At 43.9% G+C, this 12,770-nt stretch overlaps 1 protein-coding gene across 13 annotated transcripts in view; it reads left to right on the forward strand.

The window, feature by feature from the left end:
* LOC129621864 (neurexin-3-like) overlaps positions 1-12,770 on the forward strand; it is a 300,739-nt gene that overhangs the window by 130,459 nt on the left and 157,510 nt on the right. For 9 of the 13 annotated variants that reach the window (XR_008699738.1, XR_008699750.1, XM_055538781.1 and 6 more), the window contains one exon: positions 4,737-4,766. The exons of the other annotated variants lie outside the window; for them this stretch is intronic. Coding sequence is in view for 7 of the 9 variants with exons in the window: in XM_055538781.1 (XP_055394756.1) it covers positions 4,737-4,766 (30 nt within the window). In the remaining 2 variants the exon portion in view is untranslated. The remainder of the gene's footprint in view (positions 1-4,736; positions 4,767-12,770) is intronic. 13 annotated transcript variants of the gene reach the window in all.

Below are 12,770 nucleotides of genomic sequence, written 5' to 3' on the forward strand. Positions count from 1 at the left end.
CAGGTCAGGAAGCAACAGTTCGAACTGGACATGGAACAACAGACTGGTTCCAGATAGGAAAAGGAGTACGTCAAGGCTGTATATTGTCACCCTGTTTATTTAACTTATATGCAGAATACATCATGAGAAATGCTGGATTGGAAGAAGCAGAAGCTGGAATCAAGATTGCCGGGAGAAATACCAATAACCTCAGATATGCAGATGACACCACCCTTATGGTAGAAAGTGAAGAGGAACTAAAAAGCCTCTTGATGAAAGTGAAAGTGGAGAGTGAAAAAGTTGGCTTAAAGCTCAACATTCAGAAAACGAAGATCATGGCATCTGGTCCCATCACTTCATGGCAAATAGATGGGGAAACAGTGGAAACAGTGTCAGACTGTATTTTTTGGGGCTCGAAAATCACTGCAGATGGTGACTGCAGCCATGAAATTAAAAGACGCTTACTCCTTGGAAGGAAAGTTATGACCAAGCTAGATAGCATATTGAAAAGCAGAGACAGTACTTTGCCAACAAAGGTCCGTCTAGTCAAGGCTATGGTTTTTCCTGTGGTCATGTATGGATGTGAGAGCTGGACTGTGAAGAAGGCTGAGCACCAAAGAATTGATGCTTTTGAACTGTGGTGTTGGAGAAGACTCTCTTGAGAGTCCCTTGGACTTCAAGGAGATCCAACCAGTCCATTCTGAAGGAGATCAGCCCTGGGATTTCTTTGGAAGGAATGATGCTAAAGCTGAAACTCCAGTACTTGGGCCACCTCATGCGAAGAGTTGCCTCCTTGGAAAAGACTCTGATGCTGGGAGGGATTGGGGGCAGGAGGAGAAGGGGACGACAGAGGATGAGATGGCTGGATGGCATCACTGATTCGATGGACGTGAGTCTGAGTGAACTCCGGGAGTTGGTGATGGACAGGGAGGCCTGGTGTGCTGCAATTCATGGGGTCGCAAAGAGTTGGACAGGACTGAGCGACTGATCTGATCTAATTGTTATTTTTACACCATCTGTTACATACCTACCATGTGCCTGGCAGTGTCCTAGTTATTCCGGAAAGGCGACAGGAAAATCTTTACAAAAGAAGTTAGTGGTCTTGGGAGCTAGTGGTGTTACCAGGAATGTCCTTCATTGCTCTCAATCCTAAACCGTCTTCCAAGATGTATTTTAAATCCCACTTTCCTCCAGAAACTCTTGCTGTACACCCTGGGCCCTCCTCACAATCCTTACGGATCTTATTGTCTGAATCAGTTGTTTGACACTTAACAATTACCCATCATTCGTTCCTCATTCACTCACAAAATACACACTGAGCACCTCCTGTGTGTCAGGCACTAGGCTTCACGTTGTCTCACACATCAGTATATTTTTACAGCCTAAAAATAACAGCAGTAACTCTTATGTAGCCCTTAGCATGGACAGGCCCTGCTTTACATACATTCATTTATTTAATCCTCAAAACAAACTTTGGATCTGGCATGATAATTATCCAAATTTTACAGATGGGAAGTCAAGGAACAGAGATATGTAGCAACTTTCCTGGTGTCACAAACTAGAAAATAACAAAGATGGGATTCAAATCTGAGGTCCTTGATCTTAGCCCCTATCCTTCACTGTCAGGTACCCCTATGTGCATATATGTCTATATATGACTTTGTATGTGTGTGTAAATATAAACACGCATGCAAACACTTTCCCAATTAGACTCTAAACTCTTAGAGGGTGGCGACTATGTACCACACTTGTTTGCGTCTCACTGCCTTATGCAGTGTTTACCTACAGTAGGTACTGGACTCGTTTGATTGTCATTTCTTCCATTCACTTTTGGCGGGGACTTGAGGTCTTTTTACAGCAAGTAGGAGTGTTTGGGAGTGGAAGGAAGGGGAGAAACAGAATTTCATAATAGACCTAGACCCTCTGGAATTCCTGGTTTCCAGTTCTTAATTCTGCAATCTTCAGGGATAGATTTGTATAAGAGGAGATACTAATGTAAAAGCTCATGAAAGTGGATTAAAATCCCCTTCTCAAAAAGCAAAATAAAACTCAAACCACATTATGGTTACAGTTTTCTCCCCTGTCTTGTGCTATTTCTTCTTATGCTTGATTCTGTCTGTTTTGCTTTGTTGCCTACAACACATCAGGATCCCAGATTTACATTCCTGGCCTAGTATTTCTAGTTCAGATTTTTTATAAGTTGAAGAATATGTACATTTTATTTTAATCACAAGACTGCAACTACATATGTAGCTTAATAAAACCTGATAAGTACATAGATCCACTGTAGGGTTCCATTAAATATCCAGTTCCTCTTACTGCACTTATCACACAGTTTAATTTACCAAAATTTGATTTATGTGTCACTCTACAGGGGTAGCTCGCAAGTTCTAGTGAGCATGAGAATCACTAGTGCAACTTATTCAAAATTCAGGTCCTTCCCCAACTCCTCCCTGAGATTCTAACTCATTCGGACGTGGGTGGGGTCCAGGAACATAGCTGTTAGTAAGTATCCCCAGGTGGTTAATGCAGGTGTCAGTGAAACGTGCTCTGGGAAACACTGCTTTAGAGATGCACACGTGGTACATAAATGGGACCCGACTCTAGGGGTTTCTCCTGGGCTTTGAATACCCTCTCGCTATCAAGCGTCCCATTTCCTCTTAAGTTACAGGTGTAAAATATTGGTCTTTTCTTTTAAAAAAAATATCTCCCCAGTGGATACATGTATATGTATGGCTGAATCCCTTTGCTGTCCACTGATGTCTATTAACATTGTTAATCTGCTATACTCCAATATAAAATAAAAGGTTTAAATGGTAAAAAAAAAAAAAAGTCCCATTTAACAGAATAATAAAAAAAAAATCTCCCCCGGCTTTATTGAGATAATTGACATATAACTTTGTGTAAACTTAACATATAAACTGTGTTAATTAGATACATGTTGCAAACACCTTCATTTCATCACATAGTTACCATTTCTTTTTTATGGTGAAGACATTTAAGATCTACTCTCTAGCATTTATACTTCAAGTGCATAATATAGTACTACTGCTGCTGCTGCTGCTGCTGCTAAGTCGCTTCAGTCGTGTCCGACTCTGTGCCACCCCATAGACGGCAGCCCACCAGGCTCCCCCGTCCCTGGGATTCTCCAGGCAAGAACACGGGAGTGGGGTGCCATTGCCTTCTCCGACTATAGTACTATTGCCCTTTTATTTTTAACCCCCATCTTAGGGACCTCTTTAGCTCTTCCTTATTCTCGTTTTTTGCTGGTGACACCTGCCCTGTGAATTCACACACCTATTCTCCTCCTCTTCCTCCTCCCACGTGCCCCACCTGTCTGCCTCAGACCCCCCCTCTTAGTGTGCTTGATTTGGATGCTGAAGGCTATGGCTTGGTCCAGAAACTCCAGGCATTTTATGAACAGTCACTTCTGCCGAGGTTTCTTAATCCTTTCTTCTTTCTTATTATGGCTTCCCTGGTGGCTCAGATGGTAAAGCGTCTGCCTGCAATGCGTCTTTCTTATTATCCCCTCCCCAAAACGACCAATAGTTAATTTTTTAAATAAAACATGAGAATGACTTGCTTTGGCATGATTCCATTCCTCCATGAGTACTAATATGCCAGGCCTTGAGAAATGAATGTCAGAAATGTGCTTTTAAAATATGACTATAGTTTAATGAAATTTGTTGAAAAAAATGCCTCCATGACATTTATGGCACATGGTGTATCTATATATTTAATATATCATTGATCTTTAAAAAGTCAGTTGCTTGACCCATATTTTGCCTCTGATTACTTTTCTAAATCTCTAGTAATCTCCAAAAACATTTAGAGATTTCCATATTTTAGAGATTTTTCTCCTTTATTAATCCCCTATATCCCTGAATTTTACTCTGGGGAAAGGATCTCCAAATATCTCCAGGAATAGTAAAAGCAATGGAAGAGCAGATAGTCAGCACAGTTGGCTACTGGTTGGAAATCTTTTCTTTTAATAGGTTTATCAGGGCTTATGCTTCCCTTGAAGTAATGAGTTCTTAAGAGCCTTGTTTGACTTCTGTAAGAACATAGCGAGAGGTTGTGCTATTTATTGGGACTTTGTGTACCTTCTTTAATCCTTTCAGTGCTCGACTAGGCCTCTGTGATCAAACATGAGGGACTTTCTAGGAAAAGTTGGTGCTGGAGGGAAGGGATGTGGTTGTCACTGGGCGAAGGCCAGGATCATTCGGAGATGTTTCAAGCTGTCTAACTCTTGAAAGCAGACACCCATGTGGTATGTTCAGTGTGGTTCAATTTTTGTAGAAAAGAGTACTGTATCTAGGGTGGACAGTGTTGGATGGTAGACTCTGGATGCAAGACTACAACTGATATTTTTCTCTTCTGAATTTTCCAAAGTTTCTACAGTGATCACGTATGAATTACTATTGCAAGCTATTTGAAAGAAAGAAACCTACTTTGCCCACATCTGGAGTCTCTTTCCCAAGGGACCTAATGTCTCATAGATTTGTCTCAAATCCTATCTATTGCATAGATCAGTGGAGATGTGGCCCGCAGGTTCAGCCAACAAAAGACTGTCCTTGAACTGGATGGCCCTGGACACCCTGCCCTGCGTCTCAGGGCTCGTTGCATGCTCCTGCGCACGTGTGGGTGCCCCCCTCCCCTCCTGCTCGGGCATTAAGAGGCGCTGGCCTTCTATGTGGGGTTCTAACTTTTTGTCTTCTTTCTTTTCTCCTTCCCCTCTCTTCTCCCCCTCCTTCAAGGCCTCTCCCACCTCATGATGAGTGAACAAGGTAGGTGCTCTGGGCTCCCGGTACTGCAGCTGCCTGAACTGCTTGCCTTCGTGTCTCTGGCTGGTCGCTGAGAGCCCGCATCATCCCCCGCTGCCTGTCAGGGGCCAGGCTGGGGGCTGGGCCACCCTGCGGTGAGGCGGGGTGGGGGGCACCTTTCCCATCGCATCGAGGTTCCCCCTGCACCCCCATCATCCCCTTGGCTTCTCCATTCCACTCCCCCATTTGTCATCCTGGGCGCTGGCTCTGCTGGGCTGCCTCCCAGAGAGAAGCATGAAACAAGCCATGACGGTGTCGATAATGGGGGTGAATGAAGCTAATTTCAGAGCACCAGAGCGTTTAACTTCTTCCCTAAGCCTCATGCTGGGGCCCCAGGTTGGGGGAGAGGCGTTGGGCTTCTCTGAATTTCACTCTTGAGTAAAGGTTTGATTTTTGTCTTCCCCTCCATCCCCCTGCCCATTGTAATGACTTTCAGCCCTAGCCACTACCCCCACCCCACCCCCACCCCGACCTCCAGTGGTCAAAGGAAGCCCTTGGGGATTTGACTGTTTTCAGTTTTGTATAAAAGCAAAACCACTGAAAGAACATGCTAATGTCCTGATGGCAGGGTTCTAACTCATTATACACCCTGAAGAAAACGGCATATAAAGATCTGTAAATTCCGCATCTGCAACCTAAAATATTCAATTATGCAGGGAATGAACTGTACAGGAAATTCAGCTCAGCTAAGCACAGGGTGGGCTGTGAATGAAGCCTTTTTCTCCTAAATAAAAATTTTCCATATTATCAGCCTAAATCAGGATTCAAGAGCCTACTTCAAATTGTCTTTTTCGTCACTGTTCAATTGCTACTATTGTGTTTCTTCTGCGTTTTGGGGTGATTGCAAGATTGGTCTACCTGGCCTGGCCCTGACACTGAAAGACTGTACTTTAATTTCTCTTGTCTATTTCTTTTCAAAATACACATGGGACTCACTGCCTTTGTTCAAGGACCAAAGAGAAGGGGAGGAGGTGTATTTCCATGTTCTGCTGTTTTCCTTGATCTTTTGAGGAGGGTGGGGCGGCACTGAATGGCAATTGCCCCGTCCCCGACACCCCCATTTTCTTACACAGGATTCATCAGACAGTGTTGCCATAAAAAGGAGTATATGATCAGATCAAGGAACCACCCAGGTCTGAGGGAAGTTTTGTCCAGGTAGCTACGGAGGTGGACAGTTGAGGGCATTTCTGACTTGATAAGGCAGGACAGAAGGAAGCACACTTTCCCAATAAAACTGTATCCTCTAGACCTGAGCCACGACCTGTGATGTGGATATTGGACATTTCAGTGAAGACACGATCTCGTATAGAGCAGATGTCAAGGAACAGAGCTAGAGGGGGTTAGTTGAATTCTCCAGCAAGAGGTTGGGGTGAAGCCTCTCCATTTTTGTAGGTGAGTGAGGGACGCTGTCTCCCCACAGCAGGTTACCATGAGGTGAGTATGAGCAAGGAGCGCTCTTTATGTCGACCAGGTATATCCGGATAGTTTGAGAGAGTTACGCATGTCTCTACAGAGTGCGATAACCCACGCTCTAGGAATGCTAGAATTCGGCGGCCCCACTTTGATAACAGGTTACACCAGAAAAAGGAGGCCCTAAGAGTCCCAATGAGAAGATGGTTCTACATTTTCTCGTCTCGTCCTCCCAGCTGCTTAACTGCTTTAAGAGTTCTAGCTTTTCTAGTGGCTTGGAGGTCTGAGGGTATTCACACGGCTGATGTCATAGGGTAGAGTCTAGGTTGATAAGACAGGCTGGTGGCGACCTCTTTAATCCTGACTTATTTCAACCCACTGATACAGCACGGGCATTTTGGAGGGAGAGCTAAATTCCAACTCTGGTGTGTAAAGTATCTGGAGAACCTCTAGTGTGTACCTTCCCCACTTGTCCACGTACTATTCAACTTCTTGCCCAGCACTGACGCATTTAAGAGTAGAGAATTCAGACACACCCATGGATGCCTGCTCTGGGGGGCAGGGGTAAGTCAGGAAACTTCTAGAAAAAGAGTCTTTAGGCAATGAAACACGGGTATTGTGAATCCCTCTTTAGAAAGGTTTTCAAGAAAGGATGCGGAATTCTTCCGGGTGGTCAGTGCCGCTAAGATTTTAAGGTGCAATTTTTCAGTTTAGGTTTTTAAGACGGTCCTTTGACCCCATCCCCCACCCCCCCATTCTTTTTCATCTCCCAGCCCTTGCCCATTCTTGCCCTTATGATGATTGCCTCCCTTCCTTTTCCTTATTCCTTCAACGTGAAAGAAAGAGAATTCTGTCTGGTTCTCACTGAGTCTCCGTGATTTGTTTTCGATCCCTATAAATATATGTGGAAATACTTGTGTATGTTGTGTGTGTACCACCTGTACATGTATGTTACACTCTGGATCCTCATGACTCATATTAACATTGAGAAGATACAGGAGAACTTCGCTTCTCTGAAACTTGGCCTGAACAGTTTTAGTCTGGTTAAGTGCATACGATTTCACACACATGAGGCTATGCATTGCTTTTGCATGTAGACTTGGTTATGTCTCTAAGGATGGGACTTGGGAAGAGGCTGACGGGAAAAAGCTTAAACATGTGTTGGTCACACTGTTTAAGCTTCACATTGTGCATTTGTCTTGTGCTGCCTTCTCAAGGTTGTACTGCCGTTGCCACTACTGTTGTGGGTTTTGTTATGTGTGTTACATTTCTCTGTGTGTCTGCAGCATGCTGATGTTTTACTCTCCCTGCTCTCTCTTTCTCTCTCTTGCCGCCTCCATGGTGGACACCATGCTTCCTCTACTTAATTGGATCTTCATTTCTGTAGGTAGAAGTAAAGGTAGAGATCATTTTATTTTTATCATTATAACTATCAATTTGCCTTCTGAAATATTCATATATCCCCAGGAAATTGTTGATTCTGATGAATACAGTCCAGATTATAATGGTGTTTTAAACAACAACGTAAAGAAAAAAAATCTAGGGCTCTCCTTTTCCTTCAAGGTATTTCATGATTGATGGTTGGGGATTGCTCTGAGTTGGCCTGCCTTCCTCTAAATCCAGAATGAGCCTCCCCATTATGGTGTGCTGTTTCTATCTGAATGTGCTTGTGCACTGTGGGGAAGATATATTTTACTTAGGGTATTCTAAGATCCCCTCCTGTAAACATATTGAGGGCACAGGAAAGATGCGAAATGACCTGCCAGTGTTTCCATGAGCTGGCGATAACTGAATTCAGGGTGATAGATGAGAATGGGGAGAGGATTGGTGAATGACTGGAAATTGTATAAAATTTGAAATTTGGGTAATATCTGTGGCTGTTTTATCTTCTGTGTTGTATCTCCTGTATTTTGGGGGGAATAAAAGTTTTCTGATTCAGTATGATAAGCTAAGAATGGTGGGACTGGGGTGTGGAAGAACATAGGGATCCATTGACAGTGGATCCAATGATAATCCATTACGTCATAAGGAGAAAGTGGAGAGACAATGATGGATTTTAACTTAGCAGGCCCACCTTTTGCGGAGTAAGCTGGGAAAGGGAGGGGCGCTGAGTCGGTGCACTCTCTCCGATGCTCTGACATGCCTTTCGCTGCTTCACACCTTTGGGTACCACAGTTCACTCATCCATTCCTAATCAAAGCTGTCAGAGACCCGAGCCCAGAGAACCTAGCTCACCAGCTCAAATTGGATTAGCTGTTCAGAACTGAAGGGAGAGGCTAATTGATAAATTATAAATATGTATTTGCATTCAGTTCTCCTCTTTCCCTTCCTGACTCTCCAGCCCCTATCTCTCTGCAGGTGTGCGCCACTGCTTCCTATAAAGATTGGCAAATAACAGAAGTAGGGAATGGGAGTTCCAGCATGAGGGTGTTGCAGAAAGATGGGGCTGACAAGATACTGAAAATGTTAATTTGATGACTAGTCTGTGAACTGGCCATCTCATATGAATTTCATGCCTCTCTGGATTTTTTTAAAGTTACGTATGGTTACCTTGGAAGCAGTTCAGTCCTTTCGCTTTGGGATTGATTGATTGCCTATTTCTTTTCTGCTAATCACAGGTGGATTCAGTCTCAGAAATCTGCTATGGGGAACCTTACCCTCTTATGAGCTTAAGGAGGTGGGAGAGGGGCACAAGGAAGAGGAATAATGATTGAAAAGGTATATCTAGCCACCCCTCCGCTTCTCTACTTACTGTATTCAGCCAGAGACGTCTAGTGATCTCTTCACAGTCAAAGTCAGCACTCTGTGCCCAAGACACAACCTTTATGAAGCACGTGGTCCTGTATCCAACCCCTAGACCTCTCTCCTTTGCTTTGTCTAATTGCCTAAAACAGGGGTCCCCAGCCTCTGGGATCTAATGCCTGATGATCTGAGTTGGAACCGATGTAGCAGTAATAAATAAAGTGTATAATAAATGTGATGCACTTGGATTATCCCAAACCCCCTGCACAGTCTGTGGAAGCATTGTCTTCCATGACACCTGCCCTTGGTGCCGAAAAGGTTGGGGACCACTGCCCTGAAACATCCCATGAGATAGATGTCTTTAGTGTTTTTATATTTTGCACATGGGTATCTTTCTCTAGATTGAAGGTGGGAGGAGAAGGGAATGACAGAGGATGAGATGGTTGGATGGCATCACTGACTCAATGGACATAAGTTTGAGTAAGCTCCAGGAGTTGGTGATGGACAGGGAGGCCTGGCGTGCTGCAGTCCATGAGGTCGCAAAGAGTCCGACACAACTGAGCGACTGAACTGAACTGATCCTTCGCTGGCCCCTGCTGCTAACACTGATCATTTCCTATGTGGCCAGACATTGTGCCTTCAGCTTTAGATGGTTTTCCACAGTAAATCCTTGCAACTGTCTTATGAGGTAGGCGATGGTAATCCTAGCTATATGGGCAAGTAGAACAAGGCTCAGAGAGCTAAATAACTTAAGTCAGGTGGCTGTAAGTGGCAGTGAAACTCAGAATCTGAGTACCTAGCCACTGCTTTATATGGCTTCTCTTTGATCCAAGGATGATCTCCATGGATATGCCTCTCAGCTACCTCCCTGGCACCAACCTGGCTTACGTTCCAACTGGCCACTTTGCGTTGATTCTCCGTAACAGGTGTCCGCAGAAATGTTCTGTCAACTGAATATTTCAAGTCAACCTTGGCACCATCTGGCCACAAACCAGATTCTCTAATTTTGTTAATGGTTTCCCCATCTTCCTTATCACCTGGGCTTGAACTCAGCAATTGCTTTTTTTTTTTTCCTTCTTGAACTTTCTTATTCCCAGCTGATGTTAAGAGAGTTTTTTGAGATTCTTTTTCAGAATGTCTCTTGCATCTCTGTTTGACACACTAGCTTGGTTCCCAGCTAGCCCTTATTGGATTGTTGCCCTAACCTAATTAGTCTTTGTTCTCCCCCAGTCTGTCCAGTAACTGAGAACTGCTCAAGTTCTGCTGTCCTCCATATGGAGTTCAGGATTAACTATCTCACTTTCAAAGCCATCCCTGATATGGCCTTGTTTACCTTTAACCTGCCAATCTTTGATGCAAAATTGCCAAATATAGTGTACCAAGTAATCTTACTGGACCTTTCCTTGTCTCTTAGTTTTACTTATTTTCCCTCTCCTCTATAAGAGCTCCTCCTCTCCTGTTTCTGCCCATTGAAATCATACCTAGATTTTATTTCCAGTTGATGTTATGAATGCTCTGCATACTTAGGCTAAGCTCTGTTTAGATATGAGCTCCCCTTCCATGTATCTTTCTAATATCTTACACTAAACTTATTTGGAAATTGGACTACTCCACTCTACTAGATCACAACTATGTTGAAGACAAACATATTCATTTTTTAATGTCCAGATGGGTCCAGCCTGGGAGGTTATACCGTGAACAGACTCAAAATCTCTAATCCCTCTTATCCTGCTGTCCGTCATCTTCCTAAAAGTGAAAATAAAGCAAAATTAAAATTAAATTGGATCATGTAGCTCATCTGCTCAGAAGCTTTTGGAGGATTCTTGTTGTGTAATTGTCAACGTGCCTTCCCAGCTTGATTTTCCACAGTAACATAGCCCACTCTGCTCCCACCCCTGCCCGGCCCCCTGTCTCCTAAAGTCAGCAGCTCACTCTGCCTGAATCCACACTATGGTTTCCTGCCTCAGGCTTTCACTCAAGCTCTGGTCTCTTTTCCAAATGGCCTCGGATCACCCTTCTCCCCCTATCTCCCTTTAAATTTCAAGCTTCCTAGGTCCTCCAGACTTTGTGTTTCCATTACAAAGTACCTGCCCTAAATCAAACTTAATGTGGGTCAGTTATCCCATCCCGAAAGAACCTTGTGCCCATACTGCAGGCAGCTCAGTACTGTGTCCAGAGCTGTGGACAGAACCGTGGCCCTTTTCATCACCCTCTTACCCCACCAACAGAGCAAAGGAGCCCTGCGGGTCATAGAGTGAGGCCAGACCTTCTGAGTCTAGGTCCCTCCTCACCCAGGCCATCTCTTGGCCCTGTGTGTGCAAAGGGCATCAGAATAAATGTGGGAGAGGTCTTTGGACTTTTTCTCAGGAGTTTATAAGAGAAAAGAATGCCTCTGATTTTGTCATTGTTTTAAAACTGAGTGATGAAGCAGTGAACGTGTAGTGGAAAGAACTATGAAGTTAAATCTACAAAACTGAGCAGGATGTTTAGGCCATAACAATGTTCGCCACATTCAGGAGGTCACTGGCTGCCAAAAGCTAACGTGACTTTTAACTAGAAGTAGCTGATGGAAGGAGTTCTTCAGCAACCTTGGTCAACTTTTTGGACTGGATTTTGACTGCCTTTGTTTAAATGTTTAGAGTGTGTTGTGGCCTCTATCCCCCTTTACTTTTTAGTTTGGGGATTTTCTATCCTGGGTCCGATTGCCAAACACTTTCCCTTGAAACTGAACTTGGAATAGGTGTAGTAGATTCAAATGCTTACAGGGGCTTGACAGGTATTATCGAGGAGCAGATTGTATGGTAAGGAAAGTCCTAGTGTAAGATGAACAGGAGGGAGTGGTGGGGATTGGGGCAAAGTGGAAACCACAAATCCTGTCAAGTCTTTATTCCGCTCCAGCTGATTGCTGCCATGCAAGAATGCGTGCCCGCTGTCACCAGAGCCTCAGGATAAGCCAGAGTAGGTTTTATAAAAATGTCAGCTCATGGCATCTTCTCTCTCTGTGCGTATAGATGTGTGTATGCATACACACGTACGCTCACATGCGCCAAAGGATTTGACCTTTGACTTGGTTTTGACCTTTGACATGTGGGGAAAAGAGAAGTAAAATATTCCTCCAAAGTTTTTTCCTGAACGTCAGTAGTGGGAGGTGTCTGGCCAGCATGCTTGATTAATTTTCTCTCAGCCCATAGCAGTGGTCAGGGCACCAGGAATAAATCCTACCCTTAACACTGCTGCCGGTGAGCCTGATCCATTTTGGGGGAAGTTGGTTTTGTAGAGTGGAGTGGGCGTGGGTAGGGAGGGTGTGGAGAACACCAAGAATGACCAAGAAAAGTATGTCACTGACACCTTCAGCAATTGCCAAGAACCAGCACAATTTGTAAATAGTAAGAGTGACCGTAGGGTATTTTATCCCTTTTTCCTCTTTGTCTACACAGCTTCTTATCTGCTAAACTAGGTGGTGTTGACCCTAAGGTTTACTTTAATCCATCAGAATTTAGAGACCCCTTCCAATTTATTTACGTGTATTTTTCCCTGTAGATTTGATCATTGGCCTTTTAATGCTGAACTAATCAAAACTGGCCAGACTGGAAAGAGATAATCAAGCTACATGAACTTGAACATGATTTCATGTAGATTATATTTTGTTGGTAATAACATTTAAAAAGCTGATTTCAGGAGCTGAGGCCCTTCCTGTTCCTGCTAGGGCTCAGGAGCCCTGCAAGTAAGTTACTGTGTTGATAGCCAACTGTTTATGCAAATTAGCAAATGCAACGCCAGCTACTAATTATGAAAATAAACTCATCTGTGGCCTAT

This window comes from Bubalus kerabau, chromosome 10 (genome assembly GCF_029407905.1).
Source record: "Bubalus kerabau isolate K-KA32 ecotype Philippines breed swamp buffalo chromosome 10, PCC_UOA_SB_1v2, whole genome shotgun sequence".
In the NCBI taxonomy this organism is placed as follows: domain Eukaryota; kingdom Metazoa; phylum Chordata; class Mammalia; order Artiodactyla; family Bovidae; genus Bubalus; species Bubalus kerabau.